This window comes from Schistocerca serialis, chromosome 3 (assembly GCF_023864345.2).
Source record: "Schistocerca serialis cubense isolate TAMUIC-IGC-003099 chromosome 3, iqSchSeri2.2, whole genome shotgun sequence".
Classification (NCBI taxonomy): Eukaryota; Metazoa; Arthropoda; class Insecta; order Orthoptera; family Acrididae; genus Schistocerca; species Schistocerca serialis.
In genome coordinates, this window is record NC_064640.1 from 988,381,619 (window position 1) to 988,401,443 (window position 19,825).

Here is a 19,825-nt window from a genome sequence, read left to right on the forward strand (position 1 = left end):
TTTGCTCACCATAAACGACAGGATCACCCATCATGTAACGCAATGTGTTACACACGAAAAAAAAGGGCCATATCCAAGCAGTTTATTTGCAATGGTACAAAGATGCCAAATTCGTCTGCTCCCAGAAAAAATAAGCTTGTGCACGTGCAGTGTGACACTGTAAATTTCAAAACCTACAACAGGTTCTGCCAAAAGTAAGATTAAAGTTGTGCCTCATTCTTGCCCTAGTGCTTTGCAACAATGTTCTAACAAACCATTCATCTCGTTAAGCACTGCTGGTCGTAATGTGAACTTTCAGTTAGACACAGGTGCCTCAGTAACTTCGCTTAATCGTGCCACAAATGAACAGTTAGGCTCACCACACCTTTCTAAATCTAGCAAGCACCTCACTGCTTACAACGGACAGGAAATTCCAGTGCTTGGACAGTGTAGTTTGCCTGCCACTTACAAATCTCACACTAGGGCAGTGAATTTTACTGTGTTTAAATCAAGAGACTGTGAGAACACATTTGGATTAGATGCCTTTGATTTGTTTGGACTTAGCATCCACAAAAATGTGCTTTCCATATCGGCTTTTGCACTGAAAGACAGTATCAATAGATTGTTTCCTGAACTATTTTCAGAAGGAATGGGAAAAGCTAATAACTTTGTAGCACATGTTACATTGAAAGACAATGCACAGCTTACGTTTTTCCACGGCCGCCCCATTCCAATTGGTTTAAGAGACAAAGTTGCCAGCGAACTGAAAGAATCGCAAGTTAATGGTCTAATTGGTCTCAGTCAAGTGTGTCAATGGTCAAGTCCTCTCGTTTTGTTGCCTAATCCTCCTGGTCGCATTTGCATTTGTGTTGACTTCAAGTCTACAGTCAACCCACAGACAGTAGTTGACACTTATCCATTACCTCGCCCTGAGGAACTCACAGGCAGGCTTGGTGCAGGATATTACTTTTCTAAGATAGATTTGTGTGATGCCTACTTGGAAATTCCATTAGATGAAGAATCACAGAAAAACTGTTTGTTGTAAATACACACTTAGAACTGTTCAAGTATTTGTGTTTGCCCTTTGGCAATGCTTTCGCACCTGCCAATTTCAACGTTACTAGGAATAGTTGACTGTAAAAGTGCCATTTTGTTCAAACTATCTCGACAATATTTGTTCAAACTACCTCAACGATACTGTCGTCTCAGGTCGTACACCAGAGGAACACACTGACAATTTGCGTACTCTCTTTCGAGTGTTGTCAGAAGCAGGACTCTCATGTCATCTCAAAAAGTGTGAATTTTTTCAAACTGACCCACAGTACTTAGGTGATGTGATAAACTGTCAGTGTGTGCATCCCCTCCAATCTCATTTGCTTGCCATCCGTGACCTGCCTGTTCCTCGCAATGTGTCAACTGCAGTCAGTACTAGGCAAGATGACATACTAAATTCAGTTCATACCAAATGCCACTCAGGTCGCGGCTCCATTGCATCGCAAAAATGTGCCTTCTGCATGGACTGAAGACTGTCAAGACGTCTCTGAGAAACTCAAAAATGGTTTGCTTCATGACAGATGTTTAGAGCATTTTGACTGCCAAGTCAGTAGTTTTGCAAGTCGACGCTTCTTCCTACAGAATCGGCACTGTGCTTTCGCACAGAATCGGTGGACAAGACAGACCTATTGACTTTGCCTCAAAGTTGTTAACTAAAACTCAGTGCAATTATTCACAAATTGAAAAAGGAGCTCTTGTTATTGTGTATGCTGTGACAAAATTCCATCACTATTTATATGGTCGCAAGTTCAATTTAGGGACAGATCACAAGCCTCTGCAGTCCTTGTTTCACCCGTCAAAGCCGGTTACTGCATGCACTGCTCAAAAATTGCAACACTGGGCTTTGTTGCTTTCACAGTATCAGTATGAAATTGTGTACAGACCTACGGCAAATCATGGCAATGCTGATTCCCTATCTCACCTTTTGATAGGCCCAGACTCTGATTTTGATGCATTTGCCATGTCTTGTCAGATCAACACGCAGGACTTTGAGTTGCTGGAATCTTTTCCCTTGCATTAAGAAAAGTAGCACAGGCCATGGAAGCATACCCAGATCTTAACATTTGTTGCATTACATTTGCACATCTTGGACTCGTTCATTGAACAGTACCCACCACTCAGTTGTGCGCCAATTTTTTGCACGTCAGCATAACCTTTGAACTCAACAATCGCATGTGCTTATTCCCAAAGTGTTGCAATAGGATGTTTTGCGATTGCTCCACCAAGAACATTGGGGAATTGTTCGCACTAAACAGGTAGCATACCGGCACTGTACTTCATAGGGCATGGATGCCCCATAACGAACAGATGATGTTGCAGTGTTGCACATGCGCAGAAAACCAATCCACTCCAACACAGACATTTTCAGCTTGGCCTAAGATTCAATTGCTACGGCAACGAGTGTACACTGACTTTGCAGGACCATTTTGGTACACTCATTGGCTCACAGTGGTAGATTCTTTTAGCAAGTTCCCACTTGCTGTGCCTATGAACTCTACCACATCACGTAATACCATTTAAGCGTTGTCTTTTGCATAGAAGGTTTGCCAGAAGTACTTGTGTCGCACAATGTCTCACAGTTCACTTCACATGATTTTGAACAGTTTTGTAAACGAAATGGCATTGATCACCTAACAAGCGCTCCGTTTCACCCACAGTTTAACAGAGAAGCAGAATGCTTTGTACGCACTTTCAAACAGCGGACGGCCAATCTTCACACCACCCGTACATGGGGACAGGTGCTGCAACTCTTTCTCGCCTCTTATCGCTCCCACCTATGGGACAGACCATCACTGGTAGACTCCTGCACGGCTGCTGCCATTGGACACTGCTACACCCACTGCAGCATCCGGCGCCACCAATGGGCCACAAGTATCGCTTTGCGCCATGCGATCTTTTTGTTTTCAGGGTTTATGGCAACCGTGGGTGCTGGGAAAGAGGCATGATCCAGCAACTCATTGGCTCTTCTGTGTATCTGATTGCAGGTCCCGATGGTTTGCAAAGCCGCCACCAGAACCAAATTCACACACATCATTTGCACCGTGATTCTGCTGCTTTTCTTGTGCCAGATTCATGGCTTCATGGTACAGTGCAGCCTACGCAGCTGCCTGCTGGTACCACCAGAGCACCCCAGGAGTACGAGATGGATGATGTGCACTCACCCCCGTTGGCCCCACTCACTGACCCAATGAACCTCAACCCATCATTGCCCCAGAACATGCCCTCACGCCTTGACATGTGTCCTGGCAGCAGTTTTCCAGAGGATGTTCCTGTGGTCTAACAAGCCAGATGGCAGGGTATGGTTGGGAGTATGCCATCCTCCACAGCTACAGCTCCCGGCTCATCTCTACGTATTGCAAGAAATTTAACACAATCACTGAAGATGGCCACACAATGCCCGAAATCTGGAGTGACTCTTCCTCTCTCAAGCTGGCAGGGGGACATGAAATGTAGCCTGATGTGTCTGTATAGTAGGTAGTAGATTTGGTTTTAAAAAAGTTCAGGTAGCTGTTACTTTTGCATAAGTTGTCATCTTGTCAACTGGATGCATATATTCATAGTTTTTTCTTGCCCAGTATATGACATGTGAGCCACTGTTTTATATTCTTGAATTTTCTTTTCTTTTTTTAAATACTGGGCAAACTGGCGGACACGGATGATGGTGTTCTGTACAATTTATGCACAAATGCAGTTAATCACAAGGGCAACTTTTGTGAAGTGAGTTGAACAGCTTGCACTTTTTAGGTCTGCCATGTAACAGATGATGTGTGTCCAAATCTTAAGCACTGAAAGTGTCTCATGGGTAGAGGGATGTAATGTTTCACATCACACCTATACTCCATTAATGTAACTTTTTCTGGGGAGACGTTTCCTCTAAAAGCCAAGATGAAAGTGCCTCTATCTAATCTATTATTTTTTGTCCCTTTTTGTACCTGTCAGACAAAATGTACATCTCTCTCTGCCGCATTAACTCAAAGCTCCTCATCTGTCTGGAGTGTAACATCTCTGCAAAAAATAGCTTCTTGTACAAAGTTTTATGTTGAGTAATAGTCACTGGCATGTCACCCAGTCTTTCAAATATATGAAGTTCTTGAGGTTGTCTAGAAGAAGTAGTTTTAACCAACAGTGACATATTTCTCATTTTTTCCAATATGTTTACTCATCAAATATATCTTCTACACATTCCATGAAAAATAACGTCTTTGCCACTATAAGAGTATCTCAATCTATTCAAGTACATGTCAGATATTTAAAAAATTGTTTTGTTCCCAGTCTTCTGGTTTTTACCTCTACCCATGGGAATCCACAGTAGGGAAAACAGTTGGATTGTAATCTTCACTGAAAAATCTCAACCTATACACTGTGACAGCCAAATCGGTTTTGTGCGTTTCTTGTGTAAAATGCCCACCCTGGTGACACCTATGCTGATCACGGCCTCTCATATGGAAACCACCCACCTGCAGCAAAGGTCACCTGAGACAATTGCCATTGCCATGAATCCTGATGCCCCAAGATCATAGGCACCTATTACATGGCATGCATTGAAAGCTAGTAGCTCAGGCATCAGAAGTGTGAACTATGTGTACTCAAGGAGCTCTAATCAAAGGAGACATAATGACCCCAACACATCAAGTTGGCTACGCATTGGCTTTTAAGTACATATTTTAAGTCTACGTAGCTATCGTGCACACAGGATCTTTTATGTTGTACACAGCTGGCATTATTTAAGATGCCCTTCCCCAGTTGGTCTACACTATAGGAAAAATTTTGGAAAAAAGGAGATCAAACTCAAAAGAGAACTAAAACTCACTTCAGCCAAAAAAATTGATGAAAAATAAATGGATAAAGAGGTAAACTAAAGAAAGCAGAACTGAGAGACATAGCTGGGTCGATATCAAAGACCACCACCATTGGTTAAGCAAGAAGAGAAATACGGGTAGTTGGAGATGGTCAATTGCAACACAAGAAAGGAAGCAGATGCTGTAATAGCTGTGCCTGCCACGCACAAACTCTCGAAAGTGTCACGAGTCCCATGGTGGTGGTGGTGGTGGTGGTGGTGGTGGGAGAGACTGTTTGAGATGCACCTGCATTGACTGTCCCGCAAATATTATTTGTCAGGTGTGAAACCAATTGCCACTGACAAGGTATAACACTCATCTCCAATCCAGCTCAGTTAGGACCTTTTTATGTCCATTGTTCCTACACCATTGTTACGCCACGCTACATGGGTGTAAGTGACATATCATTACTTGTAGACATACTGGACAGTTAATGTTGATACATCAACATTAATAATATTATCCTGCTCCCCCCCCCCCCCCCCTCCCTCCCTCTCTCTCTCTCTCTCTCTCTCTCTCTCTCTCTCACTCACACACACAAAATTTCATATGGCTTTCGTATGCAATCAGCATTATATGGCAGAAAGTGGCACATTTGTAGAAGTCAAAATTTTGAATTTCCGGGTATAATCCGAAACAGAGAAATTCTGTCATATACAGGATGAATCAGAGTATTTTGGTACATGGAACACATGGTCTCTGATGGCTCATTATAGAGTAACTGAACTGCATTTTGTTTGATTTCTTACTCCCATTTATTGCACTACTCAAAAATCTGCACAACAACGCAAATGTCAACAGTATGCACTATTTTTCTTGCTTGGAAACAAACTTGTTCCATTCACTAATGGTACCTGCTACTGACAACAATAAAGTCCACATTACTCTTTGCCCACAAGCTTACAATCTGTTCCGTTTGGTTCTGTCTAAGATCCCCCCCCCCCCTTCCCCCTCTGGCACTGCTGGTGGTACGTTAACAGTGCTACACAGCAGTGTTGATAGGTCTACTGGTGAAGAGTTTACAAACATGCACCTTGTGTGTGGGTCCACTCAAGGCAATGGAAGAGCAGCACAATGATGCTATGCTCAGCTGTTCCTGCAACAACAGCAACCGCATCACAGTACTGAGGGTTGCTGCATTACTCTGCATTCTCTGTTGTACAAGGGGCGGTCGAATAGTTTCTAGCCCAAGACAGTCACCTTAATGTCTTGCACCAGCAACACCAGCTACTTTTATGGTGATCCTTTGTGGGTATTCAAGTCAAATTTTGTGGCTCTATCTTCATTAGTTTTGACTTTAGGATGCGTTGAACACCATAGTGTAAGCAAAATGGCGAATATCGAGAGAATCAAGGACCGTGGTGCAATTGAATATCTTCATTTGAAGGGAATGACGCCTAAGGAAATTGCAAAGGACATGCAGAATACACTTAAAGACAGTGCTCCACCTTGTGCAACAGTGAAAACTGGCTGTCTGACTTCAAACATGGAAGAACGAGTGTGGAAGATGCGCCAAGGAGCAGAAGGCCTGTCACTGTTGCCACTGAGGAAACAATGACTGCAATTCCTGATATGATTTTGCAGCATTATCGAACAACATTACAGCACACTGACACCCCATTTTGAATCTCCAGTGGGCGTGCTCATGACATTGTTGTGGATATTTTAGGAATGCAGAAAGTTTCATCTCGGTGGGTCCCAAAAGACTTGAAAGCAAATCAGAGACACCTGTTTTGTTATAAAGAAATTGTCCACCAATTTGAAGTGGATGAAGACAGCTTTCTTGCCAGGTATGTGACAATGGACGAAACATTGGTTCACCCTTTGGTCCAGAGACAAAACAACTATCACAACAATGGACACATCCTTCATCCCCTACCCCAAAAATATTCTGGGTGCAAAAACCAGCCGGTAATGTGATGGCACCGGTCTTCTGGGATGCGGAAGGGGTAATTATGGTGGATTACTTGCAAAAAGGCGTGACTATTAACACATCATACTACTGCACCCTCCTGCACTGTTTGAGAGAAGAGATAAAGGAAAAAAAAGGCACGGAAAATTGGCGTGTGGAGTTCTTTTGCATCAGGACAACACACCAGCACACACCGCCCTCGCAACACTAGAAACTCTGTGTGACTTGGTTCAAATTGTTATGTTATCCACCATATTCTCCATCAGACTTTTTTCTTTTCCCAAATCTAAAAAAAAAGACCTCAAAGGATGACGATTTGACAATGATGATGCAGTGATTCATGCTGTCAACGCTTGGTTGGACTCGAAACCAAAGACCTTTTATTTGAATGTTTTGTATTATGTTGAAAAATAAATTGGTATTACAAAATTTCTGTCATTCTTTATTTGTTAGGCTAGAAACTTTTTGACCCCCCCCCCCTCTCCCCCCCCCCCCAATATGTTTTGATGACTGCAAATTAAAGGCTTTTTCATTGTTATGAACATATTTTTGTAGAAACAGAGGACACTGCAGAAATAAACAAAATAAATTATAATTACATCATTACTCAGTAATGAGCCACCATACATCATGGGTCCCCTATGCCAAAATAATCAGAAAATATCCCTGAACAGCCTCCAAAATTTTGTCAGTTCATCTTGTATACATATTTAATGTTGATAACATTCATTTGTATGTTCTCCCTTCAGATAACAATACTCCTCACCCATGAAATATATTCACAGTTGTGAATACAAACAACCATCAGCTGCATAAGGGAATGGTGACAATGAAAATTTGTGCTGGACTGGAGCTCAAACCTTGATTTCTCATTTTAAGTGAGCAGTCACCTTCACAGCCTTGGCTAGCCATGCATAACTCATGGCCAGACCCTACTTGCCCCAAGTGTTATTGTTCCTGCAGCACAACCTGTACTCGTACCCCACATTATGAAATTCCCTTACAGGGGAGGAGATTTCAATTAAAAGTCGCTGCCTAATATTGAGGGATAAGTTGGATACTGCTGTGCCTGTATTTTTAAGAAGAATGATGCAATGTTCCATCTGACATGCACAGGCAGTGCAATATTGTACTTATCACCCATATTTACATTAAGCACACTAGTTTAGGCCAATTTCAAATCGAATCATACATGACATGTCAATTCATGACCTTTATTTTTTCTGGAACGAACATATGTTAGACCTCTACATCATATGTGTTAAGAAATAAAATATTTTCATTTTATCCTCTCTCTCTCTGTATGTATATTTTGTAAATAACTCTTAAAACAGTAGAGAACTAAAAAAAAATAAACAAAAAGTACTGGAGACCTGATAGATGTTTTACTTTAAAGCTCCCTCTTTATATGTTCAAATTTAGTTCTCACACACACACACACACACACACACACACACACACACACACACACACACACACTTGTGGGCTTTCTTTTGACTTACTTATAGATTTAAGAGGAAAACACAAAAATTTTAATTTTTTTCTACTTAATTTTTTTTTCCTGATTTTGAAAGTCACAGAATGCTAACTTCCTTGTTATATTATCAGATACAACATATCAATTATAAACAAAATCTTCTCTGCTCCAGCGATCTGTATTACGTAAATATTTATTACTAAACATATAAAAAAATCACATTTTCACAAATTATTTATTCAAAAGCCCCCATCACAAAACTTATGAAAATGGTACAATATATTTTTCAGTTAATGTGTTGGCAGTTACTGCAATCAAAGTGGACAACATTTTTCTGGGTGAAGTGTTAGAAATTTTTCAACATTCTGCATATTTCACATTACTGACTTTCTACTGAAAAATATGCATGTCGACAACAGTTTCCAGCTCTCTTCTGTTACTAACAAACGTGTATGAAGTTGTACACGAATCATTCTGCATTAAGTTTTGTGTTTGGTTTGAACTTTTAGTTCATACAAGGTCAGTGAGGAAATACAGTCGTGAAAGGATGAGGTGTTTGAACTATGAAAAAAGAAACAAGCAGATGGTGTTTAAGAAAAGTGAAAAATGCTGCACAATTGTTGAAAATCTGTGAGACATATTGCAGAAATATCTTGGTCCTCAAGTAACTGTGTTACCATCACATCCATTGTTCAGGACTCACTATATGCACTACAACTAGAAATATAGTGATAACCCACCTGAATGATTAACATCAGTAAAATGTGAAACTGAAGAATACAGTGCAGACATTTATACTTCTAGGTGTGAAGTTGTTGATGTGTTGAATGTTAAAATTTCTGTTGTAGGCCCTAATATACACACTTTTAAATTCCCAGGTAAAATATGAAGCACATAAAGAAAACAGTACGTACAACGAAAAGTGCAAGAACTTGAAACAAATTTTAGACAAGCAACCTCTTAAAAACTTTGTGAAGTGAATAATGTAGAACCTGAAGATAGTGACACGTGCACCCAATGTGATGTGTGGTTTCAAAACCTAAACATTGCCATCTTGGCAGCCACCTATACTGAGAAAATACAACTACTGACGCTGCTACTCCAAGCAGCAGATACAGAGACCCACTTCTTCATATTATTCAATTTCAAAAGCTCATAAAATAAAGAATGAAAGAGATATTTGGGAATACCCATATTCCTACTGTGGGCATCCATCAAAAAATGATATGCTTAATGTTGCTCCGGAATATTATGTAAGTTATGACAAAGAGTGTGACAAGCAAAGTCCTGATCAGGCTGATGTTAACTCTGTTAGTGAAAAAGATAAAAACATATATGAAAATATCAGTAAGAGAATCACACCTCATAAGGAAAAACGACAACACAAATTTTAAAATTGTTCTCAGAAAATTCTACTCCTTATGACAAAAACGGGTAAAATGCCAGACAGTGAAAAAAATATGGACATTTATTTACTGCACTAATTTGAGGCTTATTTGTTTCATCATAAGTAGTGTCACAGGGAAGAGAAACGGAGATGGATCTGATACTTTTGTGTACATGTCAAGAGCCTCAAGATAAATGTTGGTTGCAGGAGTGTGCAGTGTGTCCTGGTGCTGAAGGGAGACTGTTGAAGCATTACACCTTCGGGATACTGACAATGACATAACTTATGCATTGTGAGAGGGAGGAGAGTTGATGAGGAAGACAGTGGACCTGCTGAAATCTGTTACAGATGTTAGGCATTGGGTCATGAGAGTAGCAGCTCCTCATCATCTCTGCAGGATTCAGAGACAGGCCATAGCAGAAGCAAAATCAGCCACATCCCAGAATGTCAACACATTAGTTCTACATTTCGACTTTGCTGAGAACTGGTCTGTTGCTTTGCAGAACAAAATTCAAAGTTGTCACTGGCACACACCAAAAGTGTCAATATTCACATGCACATGTGTTGCTCACTTCCTAGGAACATGACACTGTTTTGCTATTGTCAGTGATGATCTCATTCGTGACAGTGTACATGCATGCACTGCTGCCAGCATGATAACTGCTGACATAGCATCTACAGGCCATGCACTTCCTAAACAGATGTATGTGACTAATGGTGCAGCATCTCATTTTAAAACCAGCTTTCAGTTTTATGAGTCTGAAAAAAAAAAAACTGCACAGTAAGTAAGACAAAAAAATTGATCTTTAAAGCTATGGGTCATGTAAAAAGGGCATGTGAGGGGTTAGGAGGTCTCTGTAAACATGTCACAACAAGATCCAATTTCCAGTATGAAGCTGTTGATGCTAAAAGAGACGCTACTGGATTTGTACCAACCATAACAAAATTACTATACGACACGAAACTCTGACTTCTAAACTGAAGCACATTAGGGGAATTGCGTTTTAAAAAAGAACCAGTAGTAGAAATTCAGTCAGCTCACTGCTGGGTTGCATCTCAGACTGGCACATACATTGCAAGAACACTTCTCCAAGAAATACGGCCTGTTACTGTGTGAAATGCATAGACCTTAGTACACTTTAGAAGACTTTGTTGTGAGCAACTTCATTTCTTGTATGTATGACATTCAATGGGACAAATAATTAGTGTCCCTCATGAGCTGCAAGATGTAACCGTCTCCTTCATGACACCTCATGGTGTGGCTAATTCTTTCCAAAGGTCATCAGCAACATGTAAGTTTGCAGTTCCCATTTCCCAAGTACAGCTCCTGTTGGATCATCCTTGTCCATGTGCAAATTCAACTTGGCTATACAAGTAAAAAGCAAATGAACTCTTTGCAACAGTGCAGTGTTGATTGTTACAGTGTAGACAATTTTAATTTGTGGAATGTCATAAAGAAGTAAAATCATGACAGAGGACAATAAAAATTTGTGAATAATATCAGAAAAAAAATTACACACATGCAAAGTTATTTTCTATATCTCATTTTTTAGTAAAATGCACGAACAAAATAAACAATTGTTTTCCCACTCAGTTTTTAATTCATTTACTCAACATAAGGAATCAACTTAAAATTTCAAGTGTCCAGGATTTTTCGACACAGAGAATAGCTAGCTCTAACATAAAAATTTCGTAACTTTTGCACCACAAAATATTGCCCACTCTGACTGTACCTTCTGTAAGTACAATGACCAACTAACATACCATGCAATTTTTAGAATATTCAGGATGGCAGTTTTAGGGAAAATTTATAAAGAATCACAAAATTTCAGATTCTCTTATCCTCATGTAGAAATATTTTGACAGTTTAAGAATTTCAGACATTAATGTAGTAAGTGACAGTTGGCAGTCTTTCCACTTTCTCATTTCTCGGGAAAGTTAACATTTTGTGATGATTCAAATCTTCAAAACATAATTTTTGAGTTTGTTAAAAGTTACAAATTTCAGTAGTTTAGTTTTTCAAATTAAAGAGGAAAAAACTCACAAGTGTGTGTGTCAATAATGTTTAACAGTACTGTGAACAAGGTTTTTACTAAAAATAATTTCAGATCTGTATCACTTGTAATTTTTTTAATTATTTTTTTTAATTTTCCCTTTTGTTGCGACATTTCCACAAATACTCTCATTTAGAAAGGTCTATAACATTTTAACAAATCATCAGAAAGTCAAAATATAGTATGAGAGTGTCTTATAGCCTTCAACACTTTTTTTTTCCAGAAAGCTCTGAAATAATGGTGTGACATATTCACTCTTGATCTGTATTATTTTAGATGAAATCACACTTTATCATAACTGAATCCCATTTGTGAGCAATGAGCAATACATTGCACTGTCGGCTGTGAAATGAGTGGTGAAGCAGATCCTGCTCTACAATGGGCACTACCTAAGGCCCCCCCAAAAAAACAAAGGTTACTACTCCCAGTCATGACAGAAATACACAAAGAAGTGTCCCACAATGTGCTGATGAAACAGATAAACAGGAACCACTTCAACAAATATTTCTGTCAGTTCAATTAGCTGACACATATGTGGTAAAGCTTATTAAGCATCATAAGAGTAAAATTGTTTTCCAAATGTAATAAAACTGTTTTCCAAACACAATCCTGGTAATTCCACTGCATCTTCTAACAAGAAGCACTTCATTTTAATGTTGCAGAAGGACAGACAGCAAAACAGTTATATGTTTAGTCTAAACTTAAAATTAGTTCCCCATAACTTGACATATACAGTGCAGAATGCAATTCAACTTTCTAATAAATGTTTCATTCTTTTCTCTTCACTAATGTCAAGAACTAATGTGAAAATGAAACTGGGTGACTGTGACAAGGGGCGCCACACTAAACATAACATAACAGGTGAATGGTATTAAGAAGGTTGTGCCTGGATCATGGAAAAAAAAAGGGGGGGGGGGGGGGGGGAGACACAGCATTACCTCACTAAGAGCATTTTTGTTTCCTACAGGGTTGATATGGAAAAAGTTTCAGAAGTAATGAACACGATGGCAGAAGAAAGTGCTAACACTAAAGTACATGAAGAGTAGTCTGATTACATTATCTGTTATATATTCAAATGAACTACACAATGGTATTAAGTAATTCCACATATACTACATAAACTCACTGTCTTTTATACAAATTGTTTTATTTTACTGTATCTACATTTTCATATGAATTTATGTAACCATATAAAATGCAGTAACTAAAGATATGCTCTTGTGGGTTAGCACTTCCTTCCACTGACGCCTTCAAATGAAATATAATACATGAGCATGTTCACATGGTGCACTGCTTGGCAGGAACAAATTTCAGCAGTAGATTCCCTATCTGGATGAGCCCTGGATAAATAATCGTATAACCTGTGACAAATAGTAGATTCAGCAGATGTTACAATAAAGCAGACTGACAATTGAGAGCACCAGAACACAGTAAAGTTTCCTCAAGAAATCACTGCTGGAATTCTGTGATTAACTTAGGGCAATTCGCATTGACAGATCAATTATACTAACTACATTGCAGCCACTGCACATTGTTTAACATGAGTATGACTGTGGGCAAACAACAGATGTGCACTTATGGTGTCTGTGGGTGTTGTGTTGTATGCAGAAATTGGTAATAACACACTTATTTAATGACACAAACCGAATACGATAAATCACGAGTCGGTTGTCAACAGTTAATAAGAATGCTCGTTCATAATTACCTATGGTTCATAAATAAAGTTAATTGGTAATTTGTTTTATTAGGTTAACCACATTGTTTGAATTTTCAGAAAAATCGGAAATAAGACAGACAAGCAGGTTACTGCAACGACAAATGTATATCTTGGATAACACTACATGTCAATCTATTACGGTCATCATATTTCCATGTTGAGATTCACTGGCTTCGCCAAGACACAAGCAAACTCGCGTTCCACCCTAAACCAGACCTAAGGCTACACTATGCATCAGTTTGTCTGCAAACAAAGTCCCCCCCCCCCCCCCAAAAAAAAATTCATTGGCCTCGCTAAATCTCAAATGAATCACCACATGCCAACATAACTTAGGCATCAGGGTTCATTACAGTCAGCCTCTCAGCACATCTAGTTTTCTTCACACTCTTCGTATATAAAATAATGTGCCAACATCAACACACAATGCATGAGCCATGGACACCACAAGTGCACTCTCACTGACAAACTATCCACCCATACAAATGGCAGCTGATAAACTGTGGTTGAAGGGCAACTACACCAACCAGTCAAAACCCATGATGTATGCCTTATTGTGGTTGACTACAGTAGCAGATACAAAATCTGTGCCATCTGAAGTCTCTTCAGATCAGCTTTTATAAGTACATATGCACAATCTAAATGCAAAATCTCTTTCATTTCTACAAACCCCTGTTCTCAATCTCTTCTAGTCCTCTCTTCGATCTGACATCGGCGCCTCTTCTGTTCCTAGCCCATTACACATTCCTACGTCAACACCAGCCGTGCATCCCCTCTTATTTTACTATTATATTCAACTTTGAATTTTGATCCTTACTTATCTCTTTCAACTCCAGATCTTCCAGCATTTCCCTGTGCTTTTTCCCCAGAATATCTTTCCTAGTAGTCCTTTACGCTGCCATCCCGGCTCTCCGAATACGTGCCTACTGCAGAGCTGCTTGAATCTATCGATACTGGATGCTGATAACATAATGATGTGGTGTGTGACATATGTATACAGAGATGGAACAGGAAACTAATAATATTTATTTTGCATCTGTATTATTCTTTTGACTGCAGGTTGTTGTTGTTGTTGTACAGAATGATCTGTAGCATAACCCAAAGTACAGGTTAGGTTACAAGGTGAAAGTTTCGTTCTCTCTCTCTCTGCCTGTGAGTCGAACATGTCAAAAAAGTACTTTCATGTTAGACTAGGGAAAACTTTTCAACCCCCCCTCCTGCTGTTTCCCTCTCTTTCCCTTTTTTACTTGCATGTGTGTCACTTAAAACTCCCATATATGCTTCGAACAAAGCACAAGACAAAGCTGGATTGTGTGAGTACGACAGAGCTTACTATCTCCGCACAATACCTCTCCCGAAGACAGTCCGTGTTATAAGTGAAGTATACCTCTTCCGATTCCCACAGTCCTCTCCGTTAGTTCCAAAAAGTTCTACCATTATTTGTAAGGACAATACACTCAACAAATGCAGGGTCCTGTGTACCTACACAAAATTAATAACCATGAATGAAAGTTGCTCATGGTGTGTTACTATTCAGCATCCTTCACCCATTAGAAACTTTTGAATTTTACACTTAAGGTGCTTTGCAATTTGTGCCTTCCCCTAAGTGAGGAAATTATGTGAAGATCCACTATATGCAACACAATATTATACTGCTGCATTCAGCAAAGGGCTAAAAACTTAATATACTATGGGATTGTTCTCGTTGACCGTGTTCTATTTATGGTCCACTCTCACGCAGCCTTTTTTCTGTGAATACTTTGCAGCTCTCCCACTTTGACCAATCAAGATCACTTTTACTATTACTGTTTGGAAAGTTCATAAATTGATCAAACACAAATAACTTTCTATGATAATAAACACCAACCTGTGTGATACTTTCCAACAACGAACTTTCCAATATCATTCAAACTTTTGCAACAAATCAGTCGCATTAATTCTAGCACCTTCCCCACAGACTGAGCCCTACATTTTCTATTTTGTTATTTATTTACCCTTATCTTTTGACATTTAGCAGCCAGTTCCCCCTCTATCTATATATCTTTTTGTCATTGTTACACAACTGGAAAGAAAAGGGGAGGAACCCTTGACAAACTGAAGCTTGAGGGAAGTCAGTCCGTGAGAGATTCTCCAAAAGTGTAATTATAAGTCTTGGACACAAAAGGCACAGATTCATATCTGACTCCTAGTCCTGCCTCAGTTTCAACCTCTCACATTTCATATGTTCGTTATCATTTTCAGTTCTCATCTAGCACAATGTACGCTACAGCAATGAGTCATATTTGAGTCCATTTGCAACCAGAATGTTTCAACTTGTTCACTGTCTTTGAGATTGTGGCACAAATACAACCTACCATTTGACCTGTCTGCCTTCACATTCCTTCACCTAGGTATCATCAGCACTTGAACTCATAAATACAACTATTTCATAAAAACTATGATCCCCCTCATCATGGTGTTGATGCAGAAGACATCAAGCCTCTCTCTGGTCACACACAATTTGTTTCAACTACAAGCATGATGGCCACAGGGCTGTTCTCCAAATTTTAGGACATAATCAGAAACCAATGCTGGCACTGAAACTTCTAAACTGAGTTTTATATCAGCCATCTAGAACTGCTGCACAGGACACAGGTTTGTATAATACACACAATTAAGGGAGACGAAGCTTTAAAATCCTGTCAGTGAGAATGGTATTACAGAAGCTGTAGACACTTAAAATGAATGAAGAACAAGCAGGACATCATAAATGACCAATTCAAAAGAAGCAACACAACTTAAATTATGGTACGCAATTTGGAGAAATCATGGTAAATCAACATTTGAATGATTAGATGAGGCACACTAATCCCTTACTGTGAGTTACTTAATATAACTACTGGGCCACACTGCGCCACACAGTGTACACTACGTAATCAACAATCCACCACAAAGATTTGCTGACTACATAATTAAAGATTTATGAAAACTCTGGAAATGTCTACAATAATATGTTACTAAGAGCAGAAACTCTAAATGCAAAGGCAAGAAAATAAGTACAAAATTAAAAATGGTAAGGTGTAGTAGCAACAATAACATGTATAACAATGTTTAATGACATCAAGAGGGGGGGGGGAAAAAAAAAATCAGGCCCCAAAATCCTTAGTAGCAAGGATAAAGAAGCGACATGTAAAGGTACAGGAGTTACATTACACTGCAGTATATTTACTTTTTAGGCCATTATTGGAAACTATTAGGACAGGCAACCAACAACTGCTATTTATGGTGAAGCATCCGAATTAACAATGGAATAAATAAACGTTTGACCAAAAGTTACGTGAACAGGTATCTTAGAATGTCTTCAGTAAGTCAAGCATACATCAAATAGCATTTCATATGCGCTGGAAGTACATACCTGAATTCAACAACAAGTCTTCTTCCAATACGATTATTCACAATACTGTTCCTCTTTTGTATGAGATTCGGTTTGTTTATTACATCTTCAAGAACTTCTTTAAGGAACACATCACTACAAATTCTAAAAATACATTTTGGACCACGGTTGTCAGTGACACTCCAAACACCGTGTATCAGGCTATCTGAAGAGATGTTTTCCAAATTTGGCAAGTAGTCGGCACGGAAACCATTAAACTTCTCTAACGAGCGTAAATTCAAGTGAAATTCGATGTTACTACTATCATCTCCACCATGTATTTCAACAAATTGCGGTAAAACAGAAGGCAGCTGACTGCACTGGTTCTTCAAACATGCAACAACCTATAAATAAATAAAATTACATTTACTGACTCAGTGAGTTCAACCTGCTTTTATTTTCTCCTCATACTACAAAGAATAACTCACGCGGGAAATAACATGCTGTTTCAATTTCAGCGCCATTCTGTACTAAATCAATATTAACCATTGGCACTGTGGTATATTCACTTTCCACACACACTTGCGCTCGTGTGTACACACTACACACTAAACTTGGCCACTGTTTCTATGTTTCGATACAGTGTATCGATACGTGGAACTGTTTCAGTGTTTCGGAACGGCTGTGGTTCACTGTTTCGAAACAGTGGTGTTTCATTCCGCCCCTGTCTCGGATAACCGCACCAGATTCGATCTCGAGCCAGAGACAGAAACTCTATCGTTGTTTCAAAATAAGGCTGTTTCAGTCCACCTGCGCTTGGAACGGACTAATTGTATCGAAACAGTGATGTTTCATTCCGCTCTGTTTTGTACGAGATTCGGGCTCGGCACAGATACTGAAACACAACATAACACTTCATGAAACACTTTCAAGAGTGTCGAAATCTTTTTGACAAGCAATAGCATGAAGCTTAAGATATCCGAAAATAAAACTTCGTTTCTAACTGACTGTCCTATTACGAAATGGCGTAACATCTGCTTTATAAACACTAACAAAACAATAAAACAACGCATACTATTCACATTCAAAATAATAAATATGTGAAAATCATTCGATTAAATTACACTTTTTTTTATAACATACGCTTCTCTTTTCATACACAGTAATCGTATTAAGAAACGCAAGTAGGCCTACAACATTTTGAATAAAAAAGGCGTAGAGTGACAGTTATTAGACATATACATAAATTTGATCTAGGTATAATTGCAAGCAATCTGTTTGGCATATCACTGATAGTGTAATTGTGAAGGGGAAGGGCTGGGAAGCATGGTGACTGTATGGTAACGGTTCGAAACACCTTGAAAGATAAAAAATTTTTCTGTTATATTTTGTTATTTATTCGAATTATTTGGCGTTTTTTATGAGTCTATAGTCACTGTGCCTATTATCCACAATGATTCCCTTCGTGTGCATGTGAATTAGCAGGATGGGTATATGACCCATACTAACGGAATGTGGGAATCCCAGTAGCATATCCGTTGTTTCTGCAGTTCTCCAGTTCCGTTCGTGGTGGTTCTTCTGTCTTCAGCTATGGCTACCCTCAGCCAATTAAAAAGTATGAAAGTCACATAACACGAAAGCAGCGCATTTACTACAGGAAACACAAAACTGCCAAGACGCAGAAGTGATAGTTTCATACTTTCTGCGAAATAATTAGCGATCTCGCACCTCATTTGTGTTTTTATGGACATACTTATACAATAGACATTTAAGATGATAAAATGTGTAGGTTTATTAGATTACAAAACACAAACTGTTTCACTGTTTCGAAACAGTGTATCGAAACATTACATTGTATTGTTTTATTTGTTTCGAAACAGTTAAGTGTTTCAGTTTGCCCATCTCTAGTACACACATAGTATTATTAACAGCGCTCCAAAGCATTTCGTCGTATGACAGAAGATACCTATGTATGAATCACACAACGAATATGAAACCACAACAAACAGTTCCTCCAGTAAAATGCGCAGTGACATATAACATCGGCAGCACACGAATTTCCGCAGATGACAGCGACTTTTTCTCTTTATTCTACATTATTTTTCATTTTCATGAGAGCGACTGTTTGCTATAATTATATATCTACTACGCTTACCAATGTGAATTGTACCAGTTATTACGATTTCTTGCCTTCTTCACTCTCTATACACGTATGTATAGCCGGAAGAAAAACTACGTAAATACCTTCGCAACCCGCCCCCCCCCCCCAACCACCCTCTGTAATTAGTGTATTTTTGTGTTGATGGTCCCTAATGAAGCGATATGTAGGGGACTGTAGTGTACTCGTAGATGCATCACTTGTGTCTGGTTCTCAAAACTTTGTTACTATCCTTTCACTGGATAGATGACGTCCAGCTTCAAACCTATTCAGGTCCCGGGAGTAAAAAAAAAAAAAGAGTATTCACGCTACCTTTCTTTGTCTACGTACCGTATTCCTTGTCAGTCTTATTTGTCATAGATCTAACACGGTTAAGCAATACTCTAGAATGGGTCGCATGAGTACTTTGTGAGCTATCTTCTTCATAGTATGAAGACTGACTGCATTTTTCCAGTATCCTACCAACGAACCGAAGTTGATCAACTGCTCTATTTAGAACTGAACGTATGTCATCATTCCAGTTCATATCACCGCATATGGCAACTCGCAGGTATTTTTATAAGTTTACTGATACCAATTCCGACTCATTGATATTGTCACAGCGAAACCAAAATCAAGTTTAAATATAAGGACAGCGTCAACTTAGAACTGAAATTGGCTTTATTAGTGATGCCAAAATAGAGCCAGGACCGAACTGATCTCCTGGACAGTGTGTGCAGCTATTTACACAAACACAGAATATTCCAGATACACAAACATTTCACATCAGCAGGTGACACTAACCACTATACCACAATGAAGGCACCATATCTGACAACACTGCTCGCTCTCTTGTAGAAAGAGCAACTCGTTGTTCAAGAAGTCCTCATCGGAGCTGAATACCAACCCAGGGTCTAGGGA

At 39.2% G+C, this 19,825-nt stretch overlaps 1 protein-coding gene across 1 annotated transcript in view; it reads right to left on the reverse strand.

Annotated features, from left to right (window-relative positions):
- The window catches only part of LOC126471437 (probable arginine--tRNA ligase, mitochondrial), a 58,956-nt gene extending 41,516 nt beyond the window's left edge, over positions 1 to 17,440 (reverse strand). Inside the window, exons 1-2 of the mRNA XM_050099600.1 lie at positions 17,256 to 17,440; positions 16,810 to 17,171 (exon numbers count right to left, since the gene is read on the reverse strand). Coding sequence (XP_049955557.1) covers positions 16,810 to 17,171; positions 17,256 to 17,291 — 398 coding nt within the window. The 5' untranslated portion in view covers positions 17,292 to 17,440. The remainder of the gene's footprint in view (positions 1 to 16,809; positions 17,172 to 17,255) is intronic.
- Between the last annotated feature and the right edge of the window lie 2,385 nt (positions 17,441 to 19,825).